Below are 21428 nucleotides of genomic sequence, written 5' to 3' on the forward strand. Positions count from 1 at the left end.
TTTTTGAGGCAGCGAGGGATGGCCAATCCCAGCTGATAGCAGACCTTCTTAATCGACATCGATTCTCCCAGAGTACCCTTCTAAGTGCACTTTCGATGGCAGCCGCCAAGGGACCAGAAGAGACTTTACTCACGGTTCTGGACTGCCTTGATTCCCAGCAAGGAACTGAGTCTATTCCCTGGCCCCCGCATCTTCTGCCCAGAGCAGCGTGGATGGGATGGGATCGCTTCGCAGAAAGGATCTTGGGTATGGGGCACAATCCTGACCCAGTCAATTCCAAGTTGCCTAAGCCACTGCTTTTTATCGCTATCAGCCTAGGCCATGTTGATACTGCACAAGTGCTGCTCAAGCACCAGGCTGATGCTCTCTGGGTAGATCGCGGTGGAGATGGAGCCCTCCATTACTGCCTTGATAGTGGCAGCACGCTTTGCGCGAAGCTTCTGGTCGAAGGAGGGCACATCGCGGTGGATGGTAGAAATAACGATGGATTGACACCGGCCTATGTAGCCTGTCAGAAGGGAAATTATGCGGCCCTCAAATGTCTCCTGGAACTAGGGGCTGATCCAAACATGAGGCCAATGGTCACCAAGCCCAGATGGTCGCCTTTGGTTGCTGCAGCAGAAGAGGGCTATGTAGAATGCGTACGCACCCTGCTACAGTACGGTGCCGATCCTAATATCCCTGGACCATATGGGACCGACACTCCCCTGCGTTATGCGGCGGTCAATGGCCATGTCGCAACATGTCGGGTACTTCTGGAGAAAGGGGCCGACCCTAATAGCGATCTGATCAGTCCCCCAATCCTGATAGAGATTATGGGGTGCGCGACAAGCCTCACGACCCCTGTTATGCTTGAACTGTTGCAGTTATTGATACAGCATCGCGTGTCGATTGATGCTCGGCATGAGAATGGGCTGACTGCTCTGAGTTGGGCTGTGAAACAGGGGGATCTGACCCTAGTCCGATATCTCCTGGACCACCATGCCGACCCAAACATTGTGGCAGATGGTTACTGGCCATTATTCGGGGCAATTGACACGGGAGATGATCTGGTCAAGCTTCTCCTTGAAGCAGGGGCCAACCCGAACATCCGCAGTCAATGGGGGTGGACCCCTTTGATCCACGCCAGTGCCCGTGGCAAGGTTGGGGCTGCCCGGCTTCTATTGGAGTATCATGCAGATATCGAAGGGCAGGTTGAACACGAGTGGCAGGATGGGTGGAAGGCATTGTCGTTTGCTGCTGCTGGTGGCAACGCGGAAATGCTTCGTCTGCTGGTCGACGCCGGGGCTGCGCTTCAGCATCCACCTCCACAGCGCATGTATCCTATTCACCTGGCCATGGCTGGATCGATAATCCAGACGTTCCTGGAGTACCCGAAAAGGTTCGATATTAACCAGAAGAAGCCCAACGGGGATACTGCGCTCATTATGGCTGGTCGATACCCTTACGTCCAGACTAGCCAAGTCCAAGCTTTGGTCAATGCCGGTGTTGACTTGAATGTACAAAACGACGAGGGCGCCACTGCACTGCTGTACATGGTTATTCGGGACGAGAAAGAGGGCTTTGCAACACTTCTGAAGGAGCGTGACCTTAATGCCAACATTGCCTCTCCGATGTATGGGGCTCCGTTACATCAGGCTTGCCGCCACATGAGGAGAGACATGATGGAGCAGTTGGTCGAATGGGGTGCTGATGTCAATCTGGCTGTCTCCGGCCTCCCTGGGGCCCCATTGCATTCTGCCTGTCAGTTCATCCGGGGTCAGAGTTGCGAGGAGATGCTCGACATTATCCGATACCTTCTCGCGCACGGGGCAGACGTCAACCGGTTAGCTGGACTTTATGGCAGTGCGCTCGCTGCTGCCTCCGCTGCAAGTTGGCCACAGACACTACGATTGCTTCTAGATGAGGGGGCAGTTGTAGACATGCCCGATAGAATGGATCGTCTACCGGTCCACTTTGCCGCTTTCCATGGTATTGATACGTTCCGGATTCTGCTGGAAGCCAAAGTCGACGTCAATGTCCGTGACAAGCTTGGACGTAGCCCTCTTCATTGGGCTGCCCTTTCAGGACGCGCACAGGTGGTCGAGTATATTCTACGTGATCTCGGGGGAATAAGTGTGAATGAGACGGATGTTGATGGCTGGACGCCTCTATGTTGGGCGGCACGAGGGACAAACGGCACATGTGCCCAGGAGCTGGCCGGGGAACAGACTGACTTACAACAAACTATCAAGCTGTTGATCCAATACGGAGCCGACCCAACCATTCACGGCCGCATCAATGGATCGGAATGGTCGCCCCTGGATATCTCCCAGTACAGTGCTGCATCTGTTAAGACTCAGCTGTTCCTCAGGACCGTCTGTAAGGATCGAAAGGGCATCAGCAGCCAAATTAGAGGTGCTGCCAGAACCCCAGCTCGTTGCGAATATTGTCAATGGGTATGTACTCTTCCTATGTCTATCATGTGCATTCTGACTGACCACCCACTAGATGATCCGGGGACTGCAATACCGATGTGAGACATGTCTCGACTTTGTCTTTTGCCACAAGTGCTATCCTCATCGTGGTATCCTTCACCCGGATCATACGTTCCAGGTGATTGGGCGGGAATATGATGAACCTTCGGAGGAGTATGCCTCTGCATGGAAAGAGAGGATGGGTGGGTCGGATTCGGATTCGGATTCGGATGCAAGTAGTCAGAGATCGGACTCTAGTTCTGTACGTCGCATATGATGGATGAAACGCAGCCAATCGTATCCCGTGGTGCAATCACGTCGAAGATTGCCTGACGGACGGAGATGTTCCGGGAGATGAGCTACACAGGCACAGGGGGTTATGCAGCATGGTCGAAGCTAACAGTGCCCGAAGGAGTGATCTGCACTTAGTTCTTCACTGGGTTGGCGTCGCAGATCCTTATTGAACACCGTTAGGGCAGGGAGAGACAAAGGCGGGGGGGTCTTACTAGTTGACAGGCGAAGGATTCGAAGGATCAGAGGATCCAACGGGCACAGAACGGTTTCACCGAGCATGACTAGTGTCTTACTTTGGGTATCTAGAACGTGGGATGCTAGTGTAAAGTAAAGCTTCTTTTTCTTGGCTAACTGGAGCTCCTCCCACCGCTATCTACAGTGCCCTAATGCCCACCAACGACAAAGCAGCTTCCTTCTTCCATCACCATTGCACCCCCCTCACTGTAATAATCCTACCTCTCTGGATTAGACCAGCCATGAACTCCTCAATAGCAACCCACAGAGCTCCCCTATTCATCAGCATAGCTAAAAAAACCATCCGGCAACCTCCGCCGGAGAATCCTCGGCAAAACACCATCCCCACCAGGAGCCACACTTAAAGTTATTTAGAGTGCTGCAGAACCGATTTAGTAAGATCGGCGGGATCTTATCTGTGCTGCCTTTTCTATGGTCCCATCCATACCACTACCCTGACATGAACCTAATCCGTATACATTTCCCAATTCGGAATACATCCCTATTCACACCTCATGCTATCTCAAACATGATCCTTCAACTTTATGAAGGATTACACCGCTACATACCTATACCCTGATAATAGCAATGGAGTGATGAATGCAGGGGATATAAACCCCCCTTTGCCTCCCACCTCTACCCATCTACAAACCAACCAACAAACCAAGCCAGCCCTACCAAGCAATCAACCAAGATGGTCCGCCTCTCCATCTCCACCCCCATCCTCCTCCTCCTCGGCGCCATCGCCGCCCAAGCATGCACCTACTGCCAATGTGAATTCTCTGATTCGAGCCATTGCTGCGTGTACTCGGTATACTCCCCCCTTGCTTTCCATTTCCCCTGAAGCTAAGCTAATGAATACGCTGGGGGGTTAGGACGCCAGCGTCGGTGAACTCGACTGCGCTAGTGTCTGCGCCAAGGCTCATCGCGCCGACGGAGTCAGTAATGCGGATGGAACGGCGGGGACGGCGTGCAATGCTGGGGGGAAATATAAATGTGCGAGTGCGTTGACGGCGCAGGATCGGACGCCTTGTTATACGGAGTAGAGGAGATTGGATGGATTGGTAGGGGGGTGTTATGGTGGTGTATTGTGGTGAAAGGGGGGGGTGGGATGGGATGGGAGGGGAGGGGGGTAGTTTGCATGTTATAGTTGGTGGAATTTAGCATGGGCGTCCCATTCAAGGGGAGTATGATGATCGTTCTTTCCTTTCACTACCATGTTTGTGGTTGCGAATAGTAGTCCGAGTCTTATCAGTGATGGCACCCGATGAGGTAATTGTATAGTATGAATGAAGTCATTCCACAATGTAAGTGAGTCACTATGATATTGAATTTCCAAATCTGATTCAATCCTCTCGTTTCATTCATTCCAAGCATCACCTGATACTTGATTCTTTCACTTCTCTTACTCCTTATATCTCTCATCTATCGCTATCTCTCCTCGTTCTTCATCTCCTTCATACACGATAAGTAGCGATACAGAAGGGCTTCATGCGACCAGCACCAAAGCAAGTGAGGTTACAGACTACTCTGATCTTGCATTTCGAACGGTTCGCCCCTCTCCCGATGTCCCAGTCAAAAGCCGTATAGTGGCTGTATGCGGCATCGCCGACCTAGAAGACTGCGCTTCGCCTGAGGAAGATGACTGGTTCTTTAGTGACTTTTACTTATTCCACCAAGAGCAGAACTAGCGCTCCAGGACCGGAATTCCGCTATCCAGATTTCGACAACAGTGGGAGTCACTTCTCGCGATACCACCGTCCACTCGGCAATTCTTGCTTTCCATAGCGGAAACACCGATGGTCCCAGGACCTCCCGCCTCCTCGGTGCCATGAGGTATCGCCTGGGCCTCACGCATGAAGCAGATGAATACGTTCAAGCACTGGGTTTGGATTATCCAAGCTGCAATGGTCACAACGTCGATAGTCGGAAGGGTACGAAGGATACCCAGAAAATGCAGGATTATGCGTGGCAGGAAATTATACGGGCCCAACTTTTTGATAACCCTATTGAAATGGGATTCGGTCTACGCTTCCGCAAATGCGCTGAATATCTGGCCATTGTACTGGCCGAAAAATGCACTTCCGAGGAAGAAATAAAGGCAAAGGTCGACAAGGCTGCCCGATGTATGTTTGCTTATTCTCAGTGCATGGCTCAGTCAACTAATCAGCTTTTAGTCAAAACCAACAAGACCCTGCAAATCATTCCCAACGTCCGAGGGAAAGCCATCATGGAAGATGTGGACGTCATTCGGAAAAGGAATGCTTTTATTGCAGCGATGCGTTCCCCGGGCCACCGCGTTCACATCAAAGCTTTGACCATGACGACTCGACGTGGGTACAGCGCCATCCCGACTATGGATGGCACATCTCCCCATTGATGTAACGCTTCCCCATATAGGGATTTATCTTCCAAACACAGGTTTGCCTACGTTATCGTGGGTCATAGTGAAGACAGTTGGTCACCCGGTTGTGCTTTTACCTTCGTTGCCTGAGCTCCCAGCGGCATAGAGTATGACCCGTTGCTAGGTGGTGCTCATAGCTGTTTCGTTAGTTCTTGCTTTATTAAATAGTTGACTAGCCTGAAAATGGAAATTATTACCAAACGGCAGTCTGATCTGTATCGCCTCCCTAAAACAAAAATCAATATTTATTCTGTATGATATCATCGAGGGGAACTGTCGATAACCGTTATCAGACAATGCGCCGACCTACCCGAAACAATCTAGAGTGCCGAGCTTTCCGCGCCGAGCGGCGGCAGCCACAGCCAAAGGCTTGATTGCATGATTGACGAACACTAACCGCTTTTTCGGAGCTTGGGTCGGTTAGGTACTCAGGCTTCAGTGGGAGGGATCGGATCTTGGACTCGGATTTGAAGGGGAATTTGTGGATTTTTGGAGGTTTGATTTAATATGTTTGATAATGAGAAAGAACACTGCTGTGGATGGAGACTGAGGGATTAAGATAGTTACTTGGTGCTTGCTATGTCGTTACTGATGTATGTATCATTATTGTCTATATACAGATAGTAGATTCGTAGAAGAAATAGGACATTAGGAAGTAGTTCCCCTCGTGCGGCATACCACCTGTCGCCGCTACACATCTCCTGATAATTAATATTGGTGAGTGATGGGCCACATATAATTTCCACCAGTATTGGATTCCACCAGTATTGGATTTCCCGTGGGTGGTGATCAGAATCAATGGCACGACCACCAAAGGTCGCATACCTAACAACACACTCATTAGCCATTTCACACACCCACTATCCGAAGATTCCGCCCAAGTACTCACCAGTCAACACTCAAATCAACAATCCCGCAGCCATTGTCCCCAACCCCAACAGCGCAGCACTAGCAGCGAGTCCACCAGATGCAGCACTCTTATGCACAGTCTCGATCGGGTACTCGTCCGGGTTATCCGTATTGCAATGACCAAACGAGCTTGTCGAATTCAACGTGCAGTTGGCCGTGTTACCGTCACTGTTCTTGAACGAAAGCTGGGCGGTCGTCCAATCAACTGTGACAGTGGCAGACTTGCAGATAGACTTGGTCTCGATACCCTTGTTGCGGCCACACGATCTCTTGAAGGGCTCGGAACTCCCCTTGCAGCCGAAAAGCTCATCCTCGATGATGACACTGCAGTGGGTCACGTACAAGTTCGCAGGCGGCTGGGTTGACTTGATGTAGATTTCGGCGCCTGAGATGGTCTGCGCCAGGGCCATGAGCGCGCCGAGTTGGATAATCCAGGAGGGCATTATAAAGGGGTTGGTGTCTCTTGGAGAGGAGATCTGGGGTCTGAATGGCAGGAAGAAGGTGATTGGGGCGACATGATGAAGAGACAATGTCGGATGGACTTTATACTGTTCTCTGGATGGATATCTGCTGTGCCGGCACAGCCGGATAGCTATACTCAAGGTATATAGTATGTTGGTCATCGTCCAATAACAGTAAACTTGTGGTACGGAAGGCTGACCCTTCATCGGGCGTCGGCGAACAAATCCCGCAGTAAGAATATAGTAGAGGGCTGCCGGCACAGGGCGGGCTTGGCGGAATCAGACGACTTGTCGGGCGCCTGGGAACACCGAGCGCCTTACTCTAGATTACTCGGTTGGGTTCGGATTGGCCTGGATATATCCCTCATGTGATTGGACTACCTCGCCTCTTCAGAGGTAGAGCCAGCAGTAGAAATACCCTTATCTGCTGAGTGGATAGCGACATTGATTTAGTACTAAAATATCAGGGTTCAGTATCCTGTCATATACTTGTGCTAGAAATATCCATGGTACTATTAAATATAACTCACGAATCTAAAAATCATGAAGAATGCTCATAAGGTTTCTATATCCCCATTGATGCTATAATCCCTATTTATTTAGAGAAAGTAAGTTTCCTTAGACGAAGACTTCATAAGAACTCCTTCTGTAGTTCCATGTTCATGATCATTTGAACAGCTAAGTGAGGGTCGTCTCAGGTGCCAAGCTTTGGAGAAGGATCCCAGAGCGCCGAGATATCCGGAAGGCCCCACCGGACCGCACCTAAGGCGGAAAGCAGCACGTAGAAGCGTCACAAATATTGGCCTCTTATTCATTGATTTAATCACTCGTACAACGTGACCTGCCTCATGATGATACCAAATACTCAAGTCTCAGCCTCTCAAGGGAGGAGGAGATCAGGACCACCAGGATATTGATTCAGGGCGTACGACTGAATCAAGTACAGCGTTTTTAGACGCTTAAAGGAGTTCTTTGAAAGCGCCTCAGGTCTCACGTCTCAATAGGGGGTTGACAAATGCGGTGTGATCACTATGATATCTTCACGGGAGTGAGGTTGCATAGATCCCAAATGACGCATAATGAGCTCAAGCTCGGGAAAGCATGACACAAGGAATATAGAGTGGGGGATACCGTTTCTTCTTCTAATCCCACACTACCAAATCTTCCTATGATGTTTTCATTAATGGATGTCAGCAGTGCACAAATGTACCCCAGGCGCAGCAGAAGGAGCCCGGGGCAGGAAGTGGGCGCAAGTACAGACAATAAATCGGGTCCAACAGACAGTGAGTCTGGTCTAACCAGCAGCACCAAAACCGACTGCGATCAACTGGCAGACCTGTCTAGCAGCATACAGAGGTAAGTTTGAAACCGTAAAGTTTGGACAGAATACTGAATGATAGCAGCTACCTCTCGTCGGGCGAGTTTTCTGATCTAACCATATGCACCATCAATCAGGAATTCAAAGTCCATAGGCTGGTCCTCTGCGGACAATCGGAGTACTTCTCCCGGATGTTAAAACGAGACTGGGTGGTAGGCTTACATGTTGAGCTCTGCGAGGTCAGCTAATGTTCCCAGGAAACGACCGAAAAGCTTGTACGCTTCGACGACGATGATCCAGAGGCTATCCGAGCGATGATTCAATTCATGTACGGAATTGACTACAACAAGAGCGGTGGGGACGATGGCCATGCTTGTCCTCTTCTTTTTGCTGTCAAGATGTACCAAATTGCGGACAAGTACGCGGTGCCTCGGCTGCAACAGCAGGCCAAGAAGACTTTCGAAACCCTCGCCAAGACATGTTGGGAAATGGACTATTTCTCCACTGTGATTGCAGAGGCTTACAGATGCACGACGAAAAGCGATCGAAGTCTTCGAGATCCCCTGGTGGAAATATCCCGGGAGCACATTGACGAACTGCGGGAGAAGGACGAGTTCCAGAAGGTACTCGAGGAGGCTACTGGCTTCGCTGCTGATCTTGTCCATAACATGGCCCAGTCAAATGCAAAAGCCCCAAGTTATACGAGCAGGAGGTACCGCTGCCCCAGTTGCTCTGCAGTATGGGATCCGGAGATTTATAACTGGCAGCCAAAGGATTGTTGCCCAGATTGTGGCTGGACACGTACTATTCGGGTTCCGTTTATTGTTGAAAACTAGCCCCGTCCATCGTGCTTCCATTTTCTACCGTGGGAGAGGCTAGTCAAATATTTTGTGTCCAAGTTACCAAGCAAATACGAAATTGACGTGCTCAAGACCAAAGTCTACTCCAAGTAGCGGTATGAAGATGAGCTGGTATTCCAGCCCGGTAGACTTTGAAATGATTGCGGGGCCGCTCGCCAGGCACCAAGGCAGACATTAAGGCAGAAAGGTAAGGCAGCATACTCTGCCGATGCCTGAGGAATACTACGCAGATGCCCGAGGAATAAACGAAAGTGAGGAATTATCAGGAATTGGATGAAGCTCTCCCCTTCTAGTTTGCCATATTTTCCTCATTGCTGTAAGTTCCCCATTTATCTATTCCAAATCTTTCTTTCCAGATCTCGTTCCTGGGTCTCCCTTTTTCTGCCCTGCATTGTTTCCGATCCTTTGCCAGGGGTGGAGCCGAGGAAAAGCCAACCGCGGGTCACCCCCACTTCTCCCTTCACTTCTCCTTGTCGCTCACCATCTTTGCCATTGTCCTCTCTTCCACCTTCGCAAGAAGAACCATCCATGTCGGCTTCGATCCATCAGCTACAGTTCAGGATGCAGATGCAACTTTTTTTCCCGACATCAGGTCGGACCATGCAGCACGGGATTGCACCTGCAGGCTCTGCAGCAGCTGCGTGGGCGGAGGAAAACTCGGACAATAATGGTGGGTCGCGGATCGTCAACAATCAACATGCCGCGGGCGCGCACCAGCCATCCCTCCCACATGCCAATTTAGACACCATCCTTGTTAGCTTGTCTCGCCAAATCGTACCGACCTGTGAGCATCGTGAGTAGCCCCCTGACAATTGACCACGATGAAGAAAATCCAGCCGAATGTGGGATAGCCAAGCTGAAGAACCTGTCAGCTGGGGCGGATTAATCTCCCGCATCTCCACGCCATTGCATCTCGGCCACTGACTTGGGTCGATCGCCCGCGGCCTTGGCCAATGAACACGCCACCAGGCTCCATGGTTCGTCTAGTCCGCCTCTAACTATGCAGGTCGATTCCGTTCAAGCAATGATGGAGCGACAAGCACATAGCTGAAGTTCAGCTCAGCCGCGTCTGTCTCACCCCCTGCTTAGGTAGGTACTTCAGCTCGCGCTGCCCCCGTTCCGACTGTGCGTTTCTTCCCTGGTCCACTGACTTCGACACCCCAATGCGCCCATCATGAAGGACGTCAAGGCACTCTTGAATCTCCGGAACGGCGACGATGACGGGTTTCAGTTCGGGGACGAGTCCATCGAGGAGCTCTGGGAAAAAGCTTTCGCGGAGGCGGCGGACGATTTCAAATTCGATCCCAATGAGCAGCAGTTGCTGGCCGACTTTCATACCGCGAGCAACCCGATCGCCCAGACGGAGCTCATTTTCCGCGAATGGAGACACCCCCAGGCTCATACCTCAGAAGGACAAGAGTGGGAGAACAAGATACGTGAAAACGTGCAGCAATGTCTTAGTTGGGCGCAGACAACGTGCACCTATGCGCACGATCATGCAAGCGGGACGGTGGGTGCTGCACTAGACAGCTAAATCGCTCTGGGTTCTGACAAGCATAGTTTGCCGAACCGGTCAAACTCCTAGCGGGGGGTATCTCTTATCTCCTCCAGGTACTCAAGTCTTGCCGTCTTTGTGGATGCTGCTAACTCTGGAAGGCTGCCCAAGATGTCAGCGCGGACTTGAATGCCGTGCAGAGTACCTTTCAGACGATCGCGTCGGCGATGCAAGAGATCAACGTCGTGGAAAAGCATCCTGTTGTCACGCCAACTGCCAAAGAAAGCCTGGTCAAGGTCTTCATCGCATTGCTATCTTTCTGCTCCTATGTAGGCACCGACTTGCGAAAACAAACACGTTTAGGTACGGTCGCTCAGGATCAAGCTACTACATCTCACCTTCAAGACCATGACTAACCATTGTTCTCCTACAGCACTTTGGCGGAAGAAGGTGTTGAGACAACAAGTCGACGTGACCTCGAAGCAATGTGAAAGGGTCGAGCAGGCAATCAAGAAGTTCCACGATGCGATTCGGACAGAGTCGTTCAATGATACCAAAGAGATCAAAGAAGGCGTACACTGGCTGATCAAAAATACTAATACGAAGATGCAGCAGACTGTCCTGTTGGGGAACATGTATAACATGTCCGAAAAGGGCAACGTGTTGGATAAACTGGCCAAGACTCTGCAAAACAGGCTTCATCTCAACCTCACCGTTATGTCTCAGATGGCCACCAGGATGGACACAATCATGCAGCAACTGACCGAAGACGGTTTACGGTGGTTCCGAGAGAGCGACCCGTATCAAAAGTGGCTGTATCGACATGGCACATGTCCTTTACTATACCTCAAGGGCAATGATGGCGTGGGAAAGACGTTCCTAACAGCACATTGCTACAAGCTTATACCCATGATGGCAGGCAGGAACCAGACCCTCGTGCAGAAAGAGACGGTGCGGCAGCAGTTGATTGTCACTTACTTCCTTTTCGAGCCGGGCATGCAGTATTCCCAGACCTACGCTGGTGTTGTGGCGTCTATTCTTTTCCAGATTGCAGCCCAAGATCCAAAATGGTGTGACTCAATATCGACGAAGCCCGTACTGAAATCACGGGACCCGAAGAAGATCTGGGACGAGCTCGTGCTGAAGCGGTTCGAGAAGCGATCACACTCGTCTGAGGAGCTCTACATCCTCCTTGATGGCATTTCGGATATGCAGCCCAAGGAACGTGAACCACTCTTGAAAATCTTATATGAAACCCTTGAACAGAGAAACCACCGGATATGGATTTTATTGACGGGCTCTCGCGAACAGCGAGAATTATTTCCAGCGGAGATAGCAGGCGCTCTACCCATACCAGAAATCAAGATAACGACCGATCAACGTCTTATAGACAAGATTATCGAGAAGCGCATGGGAGACTTCGAAAACCTCTCACGGATCCGACCAAACTCGGAGGGCTACAGGCTAATCCACGAATACCTAGTTCAGACATCGAACGGTAAGCTTGGCTGTTGAGACTTGAGAATATGTCGCTGATAGTTTCATGCTGGCTTCAAGGTAACCTATCAATTCTGGACCAGATGATCGAAATACTTGACCAGAACGGCATGGAGAAGAAGGCATTTCTCAAATTTATGAAGGATGTTGGCAATTCTGAAGACATCTTGATCCGGAATGCCCTGGCAGGTTCTGATGCTGTGTTTAACAAGGCCGTGAAGAAAGTCCTTCTGTGGTGCGCATTTGCAAAGCAGACGCTCACTGTCTCCAATCTCAGCGAGCTCCTTCATCTCGATGATGATCTGCAAGTAAAGAGCATTAGGATCACCGATGTGCTAGATCGGTGTCGCAAGTGAGTATTGCTGACTCTATTGGGTGTATTTATTTATGGACTGACATTTCAGTCTCCTCTATATTCGACCCATGATATCACCTAATCTGGGCCCCCCAAGTGTGGATGCTGAATTATATTGGTGTTCCCGTCCGGATCATGAGACGGAAATCCCCAAAGACAAGTCTCGCAAACAGCCTCCCGCCAGTGAATATGGGTACATTGAGTTCCGTCAAACAAAATTCAAGGAATGCATCCGAGAAGGCGGGGCCGCACTAAATATGGACATGAATTTCGAGAAGGTGGAAATATTTGTAACTCTCTGCGATGTTCTTTGTGGTTCTGAAGAGGTAACTGCTGAGTCTCTGCACGAATATGCGACTTTCAATCTCATCCGGCATTTACGGGATATAGACTTTGTTACCCAAGGGAAAAGACAAGCTGACAGGGATTTGAACGAAAAGAACCTCAAAGACAAGATGTCACTTACCAAGGATGTGAAGCTAACACAGTCCCGGGAAATCGATAACGAGCAGCTGAAGAGGGTCGGAGAAGCCGTATGGCGAATCCTAACCAACGGAACCGGCGTATCATCTGTGTTCGAAAAGGTGCTGTCTCAGATGGCTGCCAGCGAGATCCATTTTGACCTGTATGATCTATCGTTTGGACATACGGGATCGGACCGTGGGTGCTGCAGAGAGTTCACGACAAGCACCAATGAACTGGTACGGTCTTGGGCGGAAGAACTCATTGCCAGAGACGAAAGAGAAAACCTGTCCCTGCCAGCACACATCTGGAGTTGGGCAGACAACATGAAGAAACAACCAGAAAGCATGTTGGAGAATTTAGCCAAAGGCCATCTTCAGAGCTGGGCACAGAAATCAACCGCCGAAGAGGCTAGGATCCCATACAAACTTGCCTATCGCGCATGCTACACAGTATGTATGACTCCGGAAATGTCAGTCACTGCGTACTAACCTTGATAGACTGGTAAATACAAGCACTGGTCGCGAGACGGTGATGACATCAACACACGGGTCGCCGAAGATATGCTGGGCCAGTGCAGAGACTCCCGAACCCGGTTTGCCCAAGCACGACTTGCAGCCGCACTCCTTCTCTATGAGTCGCCTAACAAACAAGAGCGAGATTATGCGCTCTTTCTGTACGAGATGAACCGGCACCTGGACGATTCGATGTGCGCGGAAAAGCTGTATTCCTTGCTAGGTCTTGCGGAGCACTATGTGCCTAGTCGCGGAAGCTTTGATGCCCCCACGACAAACTGGACCAGAGTCAAAGAGTACGCAGAAGAGGCACTGAAATGTTGGAAGGACTCGGATGCCGCCCTGCGGCCCAACTTCAATGCCGAGCGGTGTAAGAGTGTCTACATGCTTCACGCGAAGGCCTGTATGGCCCTTGGTGATACGAAGCTCGCCCGCAAGACGTGCCAAGACGCGCTGAGCAACAAGTTCCTCCGGCATTCCCGAGCTCTGGGATACTTCTTGACCGTTCTCGTGCAGATATACGCGGATCAAGAGGCTCATTCATCCATTATCCAGACCATCCAGGACCAACTGGAGAATCAGCCGCCGTACTTTATCCCCGCTTGGCTGATGAACCGGTCTCGACAGACTAATAAGGATGACCGGCTACGCAGAGCAGCTGTAGCCACCGGCAATGTCGAGCTCGTTATTCAAATCTACGACCGCGCAATCTGCTATTGGGCATCTAGAGGACTCTTCCATGAGACTTGTGTGATGCTCTCTGAGCTTGCTATCATCTACCGGCAAGACTGCCATGCGATCAGAATGGCCGAGGATATTCTGAACAGAATACTAGAGGCGATGCTGAAGGACGAGGCGCTGCAGGTTGACTCGAAGCTGCTGAGCATAATCATCATGGAGCGCTTTGACATCTACTATGACCGATACAGCAAGGCTCGGAACAAAACTGCGAAAGAGCCTCTGTGCCAGGCAGCCAATGCTTTGATTGCTGATGTTAGGGTCGCGGATGTCATTGAATCATCCACCAAAGCCAGCGTGCTCATCACTCTTGCCAAAATGTGGAGAGGAATTGGGTTCAAATACCGGGCATACGAGCATGCTGACCAGGCGTTCAAGCTCTGCATTGCCGATCTGGAGGATTGGGTCGATGACAATGATATGGCTGCTTTCCGCGCGTTGACCAAGGTGTTGCATTTTGCCGGTCTCTCAAAGGATGCTGGGATTTCTGCGTCGCTTATCTTTGACCGGGCCAATGCCAACGCGCTGCAAGTGAGCGAGGAGGAATATCAAAACACACTGTCGTCCGCCATCTTTGGTGGGGAGAGGCCCAGACCGCTGTCCGTCGATGGATGGATGGCGTTAAAGGTAGATGCCAGCGCATCTGCTCACAAAGATGGCCCGTCAATCCCGCAGTCACCTACGAGCAATTTTTCAACGGATCGCACCAATGACGAAACACCAACAACGGCAGCAACGACGCCCTGCAGCGGATCCATCCAGGAAAGCATTGTGGATGAAGGCAACGGTAGCATGCTACAGTGCATGGGACCCTGTCGCAAAGAGAAGTTGTCGCAATGGGAACTGGACTCTTCCCCTTGGTATCTCTGTCTCGACTGTCCCTCCACCGACTACTGCAGTGAGTGCTACAATACTCGGGACGCACATCGCCATTCCCAAGCCAAGGGACTCTGGTCCAAGGTGTGTTGGGGAAAGCACGTCTTGATCCAGCAACCGGTCTCTGGTTGGAAGGGGGTCAAAGATGGAGTGATCCGGGTGGGGACTAGTAGTCGTGGGGTGAAGGATTGGATGATGGATATGAAGGAGCGGTGGGGGGTGGAGATGAAGAATAACACCAAGAAGCCGAGGTGATGCTTCACGATCATCTCAACTTGACGGATCCGACATTCTTTTTATTTTCCTTGCTAAATACCATTACTCAGTCCTTTTAATTTCCTTACTATACGTCATTAATATGAATGCTATTTACTGATTTGAAGGATGCGATCAAGAGGCCCATCAACACATATTATAATTGAACAATTGGAAATATGGATGGGATGATAATGTCCAATGATAGTGATAATCACACTGTAGTTCATTCCGAGTAGACGTCCAAAAAGCGGAAATAAATAAATAAGAATCTGGAAGCTCAAATCAACGTTCCACGGATCACCATCTCAACCTTATCGGAAAAGTGGAGAAGTGGAGCAACTCTATCGAAAATATTGACTCCACCGTCATTATGATACTATGTCGACATTTGACACAAAAGGGAAGCTAGATCAACTATGTTAATGCTCACAGAGAATAGCGTCGACCGTTGATCCAGAAAGTATTGGTCTAATGACAGGGATTTAAACTATGCCTCCGTTTCTCACAAAACCATCCATAAATATTGTATTGACGCACCCAGATGGTAATTGTGATATTCATCCGATGGCGCATGCTCACTACCATGGCACGGTATATTGAAGGAAGATAAATTAAAGACCACCTTTTTGATAAAACACAAGATTCTGTGTTGATACGCTTACCTGTAGGTGGACTGTATTGGAGACTATCCCACATCCAGCCAGATCTTTCCTTGCGGCTTCTTGTGGCAATAGTGATTGTTGCTGTTTATCTTGGGCTTGCGGGGCTCGTAACATGCCTTGATTATAAAGAATCATTTTTTCAACAAGTGTTAGAGGTGGCCGCTAGAAGAAGCGGCGGATTAGAATTTATCTTCGTATTGGTGTGTGGGTACGACAGCATTTTAATAAGTTGGTATTTAATGTCAAAGCCACTCGATCAAAAGAGTATGTCTTCAGCCGGGGATATCAATAATAAGGATTAGTTGATATTAAGAAAAGCGAAATGACGTGGCGGATAGGACATGGGAAGAGTAAAATACCGGGTAGGGAAATAATCGAGATCTCTTTGGAGGCTCGGTCGAATCGGGTTGATAAAGTCCCCGCGTTACTCTTTGCTACATCCCAGTGGAGAAGGAGCAAATCAAATATCAAAGAGAGCCCGGCCGGAGCTAGCCACGCCTGCATACAATGTATGGTACCCATTGTCAATGCAGTGCTCCATAATGGCCTAGGGATGACCATGATTTCGTAATGCATGGCAGGCGCTGATGTTACTTGTTGCCGGCCGGGTCAGACCCACAGGTGGGTAGTTATTCATACTTGGCTGCTGCTACCTTTGCAGTTTGCACAGCCTCATTTTCACGTTCAGGAACCAAGCTTAACTACCAGGCTGGGCCATTATCGTGAATGACCTGGTCTCTCTCTAATCACTTCTTTAAAGAGCTCTAGATAGACAACCATCATCTACTGAAATGCACTTTTCCAAAATCGCCAATTCACTTGATCAACATGCCACTCTCCACTAGCAATATCATCGGCATTGTCACTGTCATCGTCTCATGCCCGCCCTTGCTCTTGTTGATCTGGAAAATCATCGATCGGAGGCATCGACGACCAGATGGACCAAGTAGTACGACTAGAGAATTAGGTCCTTCCCAACGATACCAAATCTGCCCTGAACAATGTCTGACTTGATGCGTCCTCAGGTGTCCGTCGTGAGATCCCTCCCGGGCCGTATTCCTTGCCGCCCTATCCCACGGTCAACCACCAATCGGGGCTCTTAAATACATCCTTCGTCTTTCAATACAGCATGAGTACGTTTCACATCTCACAAACATGGATCGGATACCTAGTACTGACGGTATCAGCATCCCGCATCCAAGAGATTCGTGTCTATGAAAACACTTTCCAGGGCCAGATCTACCCAACAGAGCCCCAGTGATCCCTCACAGCTCTATTCCCTGGTCTTGCATTATCTTCATCCTTCCATCTGTTCTCGTCTGTTCTCTTCATTGTTTTCTTTTTTCTTGTTTTCCCTTCAGAGCATCCTCTATATCATACATTTAGATCGCATGCAACATACATACCCCCCGGCCTGTATTACCACACCCTCTTTCCAGCTGTCGTCAAGAATTTCGGATATCTCTACGTTTCCTCAACATAAGTTCTGTATCAATTGCTTCTGTAAATTATCTCGGTCGATATTTGCCTTTGAAATTTGTGAGCTCCACACTTTCGTTGGCTTTGAGGCGGGCTTGTTCCATGGAAATGGCCATGTAAGCTACCATCCCTGGCGGCCCCGGATAAACACGGGCCGCACCCGAGCGAACCCAACTGGATCTTTTATCCACTTCCCACATCTCCTCATCTCTCAACCATTTGATATAACATATAACATTGTCATAAAAAATGGTTTATTCCTCACTTTGGGTAAACCAGTCCATAAAGATACTTTGTTATCGCAGGTGCAGACGGAAGAAATACATCGATGACTCTTAGACAAACGTCACCTTGGCAGTGAAATCGCAACCATAATATGTGCTCTGCTCCTATTCACTGTCAACTACACAACCAGAACACGTCCGAGTTCAATAACCTGGCAATGGGCTGCCACTTCTTCAACCCAGTAAACTAGCTGCAGGGTCGCATGGTGGTTTATATCATCGTCTAGTCCGATCAAGATCTCTTAATATCAACATCAGTGGTTATAAGAGGTCGGAGACTGTCCTGAATGATGCTTGCATCATCGTAACCCTCCGAGGGGCAGACAGCATTTCTCAGCTTAGACCAGATGACAGGCCTGAAAGTTCCTGTCTACTGTCAGGTACCCGAAGCCCCTGAGGAACATCTCCTTACCTGATCGTTAACTACCATATTGTTAATAGGCGAATGACGGCCCCAGGATCAAGGAATCGGAGATTAAAGTACGTTGAACGTATATTCTCCTATGAAATTTCCGATGCAGAAGTTCGTCTGCTTTAGATATGCAATTTTTGATTACACAAATAGGTAGCTCTGAGGTCTATATAAAGGTCCGTCTTCCTGGCCTTCAATCTGTCTGTTCTATACGCATCAGATCAGACATTCCTCGGTCCTTCATGCGAAGGATCGGGGAGTTGGAGGAGTTACTAATCGGATGCAACTTATATACAACACTTGGGCGGGTAGGGGGGGCTTGCACCTCCATAAGATTGGCCGGCAGACCGCCCTATTCACTATTCCTTGTTATGACAGCGAAAACAACATCCCTTATATATATATTCATTTTATCATTGATGGAAGTTCACGCCGTCTCAAAAGAGTGCGACCGCCTGATTAAACGCAGGTTGATAACGACAAGGGAATATGTCAATCGGATGACGGCCTCAAAAATACCCCGTTGCTGAACATGAACTCGCATGAGTCGGAAATCTAGGAAAATGGAGAAGTATCGCAAATGCCTTGGGAGTCGTTGGTAACCAGTTGTGACGGTGCGATCTGCTAGTACAACTGCTATGGTTCGGTTTGGAGATCACCCTGACAGGCACCGGAAACTTTTTCCTACTATCCAGAGGATTCATTGAAGAAAATCACATCCTTTTGCATGTGATATGGACAGTCTACCCGAGAAACAGTCTCGATAACAGAGGGTTTGATGTGGCTGTGGACCCTTATAAGAAAGCACGGCTTCATGGCGACCTCAAAGGAATTCGACTATGGTTTCAGCCTATCAGAAAGGATGGTTGTGGATGAAAGTCATCTTCGATAACCAGACAGAGGTGCGATTACCTCGTCAGGCTAGGCCTGCCTTTGGAACACGCAGAGGCTGCGCGACCTTGCCACGAATCGGTCGGTATAGTCCGAAATGTTTATGGCAACTGGATAAGGGACGGCTGAGATGCCTTACAGTCGCTGAAGTACATTTGACTGCTCTTCATTTGGTCCTATCGGTTCTGCTCAATCCCTTCCCATCAGCATATGGACTGTGCTCACGTCCTGCAATACCTCGCTGGCACTAAGGATATTAGAATATACTTCGGCAGCATTCCGGGTCTGTTGGCTAGCTCTGATACGAATCTCGGCCTGCCAGGAGAACGACGATGCCGCTGAACACCGAAATCTCGCGACTGAGGACAGCTACGCCTGAAGAGGGGAGTATGTGAGCCCTCTGACTGTTGGAGGATTTCTCAGCCTGGACTCGAGTTACATTCTTTTGCACATTTTACTGCTCCTCGCTGAAGCACTCTCGGCATTTAGTCAGTTATCTTATATCACCATAACGTTTTCCGATCTCAAATCATGAAGAACCAGATATCTCATAGTGAGCCCAGATTGCCTGAATGCAGTAAGGGTTATGCTCAGGGGTTCGACCACTGACTTCCTCATCACCCTACATGAGCTCGACCGAGTCATTGACAACAAGTGAGCAGACCAACAAGACCAGGAGAACCTCGAGAAAGCCACCTCATCAAGCTGGAAGACACGAACAAACTCAGCCACGCACCTTTCTCTAGGGACGCCTTCCAATCCAGCTAACACAGTAACAACGTCATGGTGCCGTTTTTGCTCGTCGTTTTTGAGATAAGAGTGAGTAGACTCATATGGCTTCAGGGCGTGGTATGTGTCGCCAAGTCTCAGAATTCTCACTATCACGACCTCGAGACGGTGAGTATCTATAGGTGTTACCCCGAGGTTCAGGACGGAACCACTTCCTGGCGTCGGTCAACCCGTCAAATTGCACTCTGGGTTGAAACAGGGCTTCCTACTGATTCGCTCACGAATCTTGTTGGATCCTTGAGTGATCCATTACTATCTGGCCCTGTGTCTCGTTATATACAACAGTTTCAAAGTCTTGTGATGAAACAATAGCGCTTGCTCCCATTTGACTGAAGCAAAGGTGACGACTACGGATCGTCGAAACCAGCATGGAGATGACTTGAGTATGATCTCTGTTCTAAGGACACCAACACGGTGATTGCAGACCACGATGGCCTTCAGATGATGGCTGCTCTACAAGACATGCATAACAGTCGGACTTGGTCAACACTCCTCGTGGTCCTCTCGGCTTGTTACCCAACCTGTTTTTCAATCCGCTGCATCGAACACATGCAGGTTCGTCATGCACCATTGCAGTTCTGCTGTCTTGCATCTTCGACCTCTTCACAACCCTCACCTCTCGCGTATTCAAGCAAACGTACGACAGCATCAACGAAGGGACCAGAAAGAGGAACTCTTAATGCACACGCTATCTCAAAATAAAATGGACTGTTTGCCATATCAACATCGACAGACTGGATTCTCTAGCTCGACGCAGTGGGTTGAAGGGCCCCGTCGACCCTCTCAGCTAAGCACGCAGGTAGTGCGCTCATTACTTATGACCCTGGCTTCCAGATACAAATTACATGGACACTGTACTTCACGTTCTCCATTGTACTTACAGGTCAGCTTGACGGTGGCAGAGAATTGCAAGCCCGGATGTGGATCCCCACCTCCTACAGGATACCGATCTATCATGCCATCAAGCCTGCTCCGTTATATCCATCTTTGAGACGCACAAACGAAGTGTCTATGATTGAGCAATGTCTGTGGATTTATCAAATCTCAACATCGTTAGCTAAAAACACACCCGAACACGGAGCTCCCTCTATTGGACATACCATCCATCCGCCTGAATCTTTGGCTGAAGGTCCCCACAAGATTCTAGTCACTTATCCATGGAAGCCACCAACAGCAACTCAGACTCGCGAGGCTCCTTGGGTCAGTTACATCCTCTCATCACGCAGCACATATATTCACTTTCATGTAAGCGACTTCCGCATCAGCCGTCTGTCCAGGTGTCTTAAAGAGTCAACAGGACTCGGTGCGTGCGACTTATAATCAACACGATCGAAAATTTGAGGCAGGCTTCGCTACACTAATGTCCCAAGTTGATCCACATCTGGAGCTGATATCGAACTCCTGCTAGTTGGTTGCTACAACATGAAGATGCTACGCAAGATACAATAAGGTGGTCCTCGTACGACCAAATACCCACTATCGTCTTGATAGACAGGACTCCGACTACTTTGCCATTGCCTGTCCACTCACAACTGCCGACCCGAGGAGTTCACGTCACTCATGGTTCCTTGGTCAATGAAACTGGTGCTTAATTATCTCGGGAGCGAGACGCTGCTCAATGGAAGAATAAACGACCCGAACAATAAACTGAGCGCGGGTACTGCATGAAGATTTGCGAAAAAGTTCCGCTTCACATAGGACATCATGATTGGCAACAAGGAGTGGAGAACTTGGGTAAGCAATCGGATCCTCAACATCATCCTGGCTGCACCAGATGCG

The 21428-nt window shown here is 49.5% G+C and overlaps 8 protein-coding genes across 8 annotated transcripts; 7 read left to right on the forward strand and 1 right to left on the reverse strand.

Annotated features, from left to right (window-relative positions):
• Positions 1 to 3449: 3449 nt before the first annotated feature.
• On the forward strand, positions 3450 to 4070 carry BO94DRAFT_538678 (uncharacterized protein). The gene is made up of 2 exons (XM_025612536.1): positions 3450 to 3795; positions 3860 to 4070. The coding sequence occupies exons 1-2, from the start codon at positions 3679 to 3681 to the stop codon at positions 4028 to 4030; spliced, it is 288 nt and encodes a 95-aa protein (XP_025463713.1). The 5' UTR covers positions 3450 to 3678; the 3' UTR covers positions 4031 to 4070.
• A 569-nt stretch (positions 4071 to 4639) lies between these two features.
• On the forward strand, positions 4640 to 5644 carry BO94DRAFT_228121 (uncharacterized protein). The gene has a single exon (XM_025606285.1). It carries the CDS (start codon positions 4816 to 4818, stop codon positions 5362 to 5364), a length of 549 nt encoding a protein of 182 aa, XP_025463714.1. The 5' UTR covers positions 4640 to 4815; the 3' UTR covers positions 5365 to 5644.
• Positions 5645 to 6287: 643 nt separating this feature from the next.
• BO94DRAFT_549652 (uncharacterized protein) lies at positions 6288 to 6740 on the reverse strand (the record flags this gene model as incomplete). The annotated part of the gene is made up of 1 exon (XM_025613459.1): positions 6288 to 6740. The coding sequence occupies one exon, from the start codon at positions 6738 to 6740 to the stop codon at positions 6288 to 6290; it is 453 nt and encodes a 150-aa protein (XP_025463715.1).
• A 1422-nt stretch (positions 6741 to 8162) lies between these two features.
• BO94DRAFT_424171 (BTB/POZ domain-containing protein) lies at positions 8163 to 8807 on the forward strand (the record flags this gene model as incomplete). Its single annotated transcript, XM_025607426.1, has 2 exons — positions 8163 to 8288; positions 8334 to 8807. Coding segments are annotated over 2 exons (600 nt in total), but the record flags the coding sequence as incomplete, so codon positions are not given.
• Positions 8808 to 9061: 254 nt separating this feature from the next.
• BO94DRAFT_228146 (uncharacterized protein) lies at positions 9062 to 9942 on the forward strand. The gene is made up of 2 exons (XM_025606286.1): positions 9062 to 9729; positions 9809 to 9942. Exons 1-2 carry the CDS (start codon positions 9210 to 9212, stop codon positions 9820 to 9822), a joined length of 534 nt encoding a protein of 177 aa, XP_025463717.1. The 5' UTR covers positions 9062 to 9209; the 3' UTR covers positions 9823 to 9942.
• A 168-nt stretch (positions 9943 to 10110) lies between these two features.
• BO94DRAFT_607008 (uncharacterized protein) lies at positions 10111 to 15129 on the forward strand (the record flags this gene model as incomplete). The annotated part of the gene is given in 7 exon segments (XM_025616536.1): positions 10111 to 10446; positions 10593 to 10799; positions 10816 to 11929; positions 11989 to 12280; positions 12333 to 12920; positions 12957 to 13197; positions 13246 to 15129. 7 exon segments carry the CDS (start codon positions 10111 to 10113, stop codon positions 15127 to 15129), a joined length of 4662 nt encoding a protein of 1553 aa, XP_025463718.1.
• A 1349-nt stretch (positions 15130 to 16478) lies between these two features.
• Positions 16479 to 17443, forward strand: BO94DRAFT_538686 (uncharacterized protein). The gene is made up of 3 exons (XM_025612537.1): positions 16479 to 16761; positions 16820 to 16927; positions 16982 to 17443. Exons 1-3 carry the CDS (start codon positions 16623 to 16625, stop codon positions 17053 to 17055), a joined length of 321 nt encoding a protein of 106 aa, XP_025463719.1. The 5' UTR covers positions 16479 to 16622; the 3' UTR covers positions 17056 to 17443.
• A 2000-nt stretch (positions 17444 to 19443) lies between these two features.
• Positions 19444 to 21428, forward strand: BO94DRAFT_578079 (uncharacterized protein). Its single transcript, XM_025615201.1, has 5 exons — positions 19444 to 19679; positions 19704 to 19757; positions 20123 to 20204; positions 20533 to 20952; positions 21078 to 21428. The coding sequence occupies exons 1-5, from the start codon at positions 19644 to 19646 to the stop codon at positions 21239 to 21241; spliced, it is 756 nt and encodes a 251-aa protein (XP_025463720.1). The 5' UTR covers positions 19444 to 19643; the 3' UTR covers positions 21242 to 21428.

The sequence above is a fragment of the Aspergillus sclerotioniger genome, assembly GCF_003184525.1.
Source record: "Aspergillus sclerotioniger CBS 115572 chromosome Unknown BO94scaffold_30, whole genome shotgun sequence".
NCBI classification, from domain to species: Eukaryota; Fungi; Ascomycota; class Eurotiomycetes; order Eurotiales; family Aspergillaceae; genus Aspergillus; species Aspergillus sclerotioniger.

Excerpts from the sequence above, each read along its gene's own strand:
- BO94DRAFT_538678 (XM_025612536.1), top strand. The coding sequence starts at position 3,679 with ATGGTCCGCCTCTCCATCTCCACCCCCATCCTCCTCCTCCTCGGCGCC. Across the intron at positions 3,796-3,859 it reads GCCATTGCTGCGTGTACTCG|GACGCCAGCGTCGGTGAACT; the intron begins GTATACTCCCCC and ends CTGGGGGGTTAG.
- BO94DRAFT_228121 (XM_025606285.1), top strand. The coding sequence starts at position 4,816 with ATGAGGTATCGCCTGGGCCTCACGCATGAAGCAGATGAATACGTTCAA.
- BO94DRAFT_228146 (XM_025606286.1), top strand. The coding sequence starts at position 9,210 with ATGAAGCTCTCCCCTTCTAGTTTGCCATATTTTCCTCATTGCTGTAAG.
- BO94DRAFT_538686 (XM_025612537.1), top strand. The coding sequence starts at position 16,623 with ATGCCACTCTCCACTAGCAATATCATCGGCATTGTCACTGTCATCGTC. Across the intron at positions 16,762-16,819 it reads TAGTACGACTAGAGAATTAG|GTGTCCGTCGTGAGATCCCT; the intron begins GTCCTTCCCAAC and ends ATGCGTCCTCAG. Across the intron at positions 16,928-16,981 it reads CGTCTTTCAATACAGCATGA|CATCCCGCATCCAAGAGATT; the intron begins GTACGTTTCACA and ends TGACGGTATCAG.
- BO94DRAFT_578079 (XM_025615201.1), top strand. The coding sequence starts at position 19,644 with ATGGTGCCGTTTTTGCTCGTCGTTTTTGAGATAAGA. Across the intron at positions 19,758-20,122 it reads ACTATCACGACCTCGAGACG|TCGGACTTGGTCAACACTCC; the intron begins GTGAGTATCTAT and ends CATGCATAACAG. Across the intron at positions 20,953-21,077 it reads TAAAGAGTCAACAGGACTCG|ATGCTACGCAAGATACAATA; the intron begins GTGCGTGCGACT and ends TACAACATGAAG.